The 4,652-nt window shown below is 39.9% G+C and overlaps 1 protein-coding gene across 1 annotated transcript in view; it reads right to left on the bottom strand.

Moving 5' to 3' along the window:
* Nucleotides 1-3,984, bottom strand: part of RADX (RPA1 related single stranded DNA binding protein, X-linked) — a 77,882-nt gene extending 73,898 nt beyond the window's left edge. Inside the window, exon 1 of the mRNA XM_042782483.1 lies at nucleotides 3,342-3,984. Coding sequence (XP_042638417.1) covers nucleotides 3,342-3,984 — 643 coding nt within the window. The remainder of the gene's footprint in view (nucleotides 1-3,341) is intronic.
* Between the last annotated feature and the right edge of the window lie 668 nt (nucleotides 3,985-4,652).

Raw genomic sequence — 4,652 nt, 5'->3', positions numbered from 1 at the left:
ATCTTTCTCCCATGGAGCAGCTGGTAGGTTCAAACCGCTGACCTTTTGGTTAGCAGCTGGACGCTTTAACCACTGCAACACCAGAGCTCTTATCATTAACCATTAGAGAGATGCAAATCAAAACAATGAGATATCATCTCACCCCAGCACTAATAATAGCAAAGTTCAGAAAACAATAAATGCTGGTGAGAATGTAGAGAGACTGTAACCCTACTATACTTCTGGTGGGACAGTAAAATGGTGAAACTGTGGAAAATGGTATGATGCTTCTTTAAAAAGCTGGAAATAGAAATGCCATATCATCCAGTAATCTCACTACTAGATATATATTCTAGAGAGGTAAGAGCCGGGACAGGAACAAATACATGCACACTCATGTTCATCTCAGCACTATTTACAATAGCAAAAAGATGGAAACAATCTAAATGCCCATAAACGGAGGAACAGATCAACAAATTATGGTACACACACAGAATGGAATATTGCACAATGTTAAAAAAACAATGATGAATCTGCAAAACATCTCATAATATGGATGACTTTAGAAGCCATTATGCTGAGTGAAATCAGTCAAGCACAAAAGGACAAATATTGTATGAGACTACTACGTAAAAAAGTCAATAAAAGGGTTTCACAAAAAAAGATATTCTTTGATGGTTACCATAGGTGGGTGCAGAAGGGAGGGAAGGTAAACCTTTAACGAAAAAAAAAAAAGTCTCAGAAGCACAAAAAGCACCTCAAATAAAGTTAAGAGGAAATGACAGAATGTTCGAAAATAATTTGCACTACATAGCAAATAATTTAATACTCATTAGCAGAGAAATCTTATAAATTAGAAAAACTAAATGATACAATTAAAAAATATTCAAAGATATAAGCAGGCAATTCAGAAAAATATATGCAAGTGGTCAATAAACATACTAAAGGATGCTCACCCTCACTAGTAACCAGAGAAATGCAAAATAAGTAATAAAATGCCATTTTTACTCTTGAGATTAGCATGAATTAAGAGGGCTGATGACAGTAAAAACAGACAGAAATGGGCACTCTCATATGTATGTTAGTGGCATTATAAATTAGTACAATATTTTTAGAGTGTGATTTATTAGTATTCATAATTTTTTAAAAAAATCAAATACCCTCTAACCCAGCAATTTCACTTCTAGAAATCCATCCATTCAACCGAAATATTTGAACATAATGAACAAAAATATGTGTACATCCTAATGATGTTCAGCATTATATCTAATAGTGAAAAACTAGTAATTGCCTCAAATTGCAAATTACTCATTCACAAGGGAATGATTACATAAATTATGGTACAGTTACACTATGGAATAATATATGTGCAGATGTACATGAAAGATGACTGAGATATATTAAATGGAAATAGCAAATCCCACAATTAAATGTCATATAATTACATTTTTTTTCAAAGATACACACCAAACTGATGACAGTTTGCAGTTTTGAGAGGACATTTGGAAGCATGAAGGAAAGTGAAAAGAGCCTTTCACTCCACTCCATTTTATTAAAAATTTCAAATTCATAGTAAACCTGAAAGAATTTTACAGTGAACACCAATATATCCACTTCCCGGATTTTACCATCAACAAGTTATACTTGCATTTTACACTTTTTACACAATATACTTTTAATTATATGGTTTGGATTTTTGTAGCACATACAAAATTTTGTAGGATATTTGTCTTTCTCTTTCTCTCTCTCTCACTGCCGTGGAGTCGGATCCGACTCATAGCGACCCCTCCTTGGGTTTCTGAGGCCGTATCTCTACGGAAGTAGATTGCCCAATATTTCTTCTGCGAAGCGGCTCATGGGTTCAAACCCCTGAACTTTTGCCTTAACTGCTACACCATCAGAGTTTCTTTAGTAATAAAAATATGGTTTTAATAAATGGCAAGATTTTACATTCATAATGAGAACAAAAACAAAATATACTTTTACAAAGTATTATCCTTTTTTATAATTCTTCTGGAGTTCAAGTTTCCTTTTTGTATATTCAATTCTCAGGAGCCTGGGTGGTAAAAGTGGTTTGTGGTTGACTGGTAACCTAAAGGTTGGCCTCCTGAAACCACCCAGAGGCTCCTCTGAAGAAAGGCTTGGTGAACTGCTTCCAGAAAGACTACAGCCAAGAAAACACTATGGAGCAGTTCCACTCAGTAATGCCTTGAGTCCGGGTTACCCTACAGCAGCCAACAACAATATTAATTCTAAAAACAAAATGAACAACAGTCTTATGTTAAAGCACTACTGCCTCATTCCATGCGTGAGATAAAATAATTTCCATTATTTTATACCTGAAATGTCCATCTTGCTTTTAAAACGTAGTTATTTCATCTTTCTTTTTTATTATAACTTGATATAACTGTAATTGTATATATTTCAACCCAGTTATCATTAAAGTTTGCAGCTTTTACACGTCATAGTAAGAGTATCCATAACTTAACATTGCAACTACAACTTAAAAAATGACTGAAAAACAGTAAATGTAGAAAATGATCATCTTTCTTCTTCCACTACTTTCTCCCTCCATTTTTTTTTTTTTTACATTTTCATTTCTTCCCCATTGCCTAGATGTACATATCTACAGTACTATCATTGCCCGTAATTCCATCTCTTACTGAAAAAAAAAATGTTTTGGACTAGTTGCTGCTGACAAGCTGGCATTTTCAGGTTAATTTTCCACTTCATATACAGAAAAATTGAACTTCTCAGATCAGCACTGCCCGTGGTAAGCAATAAGCACTACGATGAGAATGCCAAGCTTTCTCACAAAATCCCACATTCAAGCAGTGATGTTTATATACGTGTTCCACTCAAAGACAAACGTGGTATTTCTGTTGTTGTTAAATAGTAAGGAATAACGCACGAAGCATCCTTTTTGAATGAAGGTTAAAACACACAACACCGCAAACGCTTACAACTTTGTTTTCCTCTATTCATAGCTATGCCCTCTTCAACCGATACAGACTGTATTACCTCCACACCTGAAAAGTAAGCTTCATTTTACTATAGTCATACATGTAACGAACACGTGAGGAATATTTGCCACATTTAATTTAAGATGCGTTCACACTTCCTGAGTGGACACTTTACAACCAAAGTAAGGCAGGGACTGCAAATTGCATTAAGAGAGCATCGTTTTGCTATCATTCCAAAAAATATGCCTATTATCACTCCTGGTGTGTTAGGAAGAGATACAAAAGCACCTTTACATCTTTAACACAAGCTCCAGAACACTATTTTAAAAACAAAACAAAACAAAATCCAACCAACACCAACACCAACACAACCCTCTGTCCTTCCCTCCAATTACTTACTCTTTACACTCAATTCCTCAGCTTCCTTGTTGGTTAACCAGATATCACCATATGGATCTTCGTTATTCCACAGAGCCAGGTAGTGACTCTTCCCCCCTCTTAAAGGCCTCTCTGGTACCTGCTCATGAGCGTGATTTCGGAAGGGAGTTTCTAAAGAGATAGCGTCCAAGATCTTCCCACAGTGGACGTTATCTATACATAGCACCCCCTGCCCTATCCTTTTCTCGTTGTAAAGACACGAGACTCTGGAAATTCTCACCTCCTTGCCAACTTTAAGAATATTTTTATATACGAGAAAGTTCAGGGAGGGGTTCAGGTAGCACTTCTCCTGATACACCCCGTCTGAAATTGTCACGTCATAACAGTAAAGGGGAAGTTTGGGCACTAAATCGCGCGGCTCGTCCTCTAACAGGTACCGCTGGACGGCCAGCACAGCGACAGGCACCACTTCCGAGACGTAGAACCTCTGGCGAGGTGTATCAATAACTCGCTCAAGAACCTTTTGGATCCAGGACCTGGGCCCTTGGGCAACAGCCCTTCGGATCACCCCTCCCGGAACCCCAACCTGATCCCTCTCACGGCTCTCTTGGTCTTCCCCAGCATGTGAGGGGCCAGCCTGAGGCTGGCTTGATTCACCAGACATTGGGGAAAAACTGTGCAGCCTCTCCACTCGCAAAAGCAAGTTTGCTTCGTTCTCGTAGAGCTCAGAGGAAAAGAAACCGCGCGCTTTGGCGACTAGCGCCCCCTGCTCCCGCTGACTGGGAAGGCTCTGCCTCTCAGCCAAACAGTGAGGACGTTAAGTACACGCGCCAGCGTTTTGGTCCCTCCCCTAGCTCAACAGCCTCTGACCTCGAGGCTCTGTTACTAGGCAGGCTCACGCAGATCCCCCAGCAGTGACTCGCCCAGTTGCCGCCTGAGGGAGGAGGGGGAGGGGTAAAGGGAGGCGGTGGTCGCAGTGGTTCTCAAAGCAATGCTCCGGTCTTCTCTAGAAAGGGGAGAGCCCAGAGGCAATGGAAAAGAGAGAGTGGCTGGAAGCAGGTGGTCCTACCTCAGGAGTTGGGGGATTCGGGCCAGCAACGGAAACTAAATTAAAAAAGAAAAAAAGCCACCTCACTCCCATCTAGTGTATTCCCACTCAAAGCGACCCCCTTTGGGATTCTGAGGCGGTAAATCTGTAGGGAAGTAGACCGCCCCATCTTCCTTCTGCGGAGCTGCTGGTGGGTTTGAAACGCCAACCTTCTGGTTAGCAGTCAGATGCTTTAAAATGCCTTAAAATCCACTGCCTTGGAGTCAGGTCTGACTCATAGCGAC

Source organism: Orycteropus afer, unplaced genomic scaffold (assembly GCF_000298275.1).
Source record: "Orycteropus afer afer isolate SDZICR_OR568_19922 unplaced genomic scaffold, OryAfe1.0 scaffold00336, whole genome shotgun sequence".
Taxonomy (NCBI): Eukaryota; Metazoa; Chordata; class Mammalia; order Tubulidentata; family Orycteropodidae; genus Orycteropus; species Orycteropus afer.
Note: the sequence above shows the minus strand (reverse complement) of the source record. Positions and strands in the feature narration are given on the sequence as shown.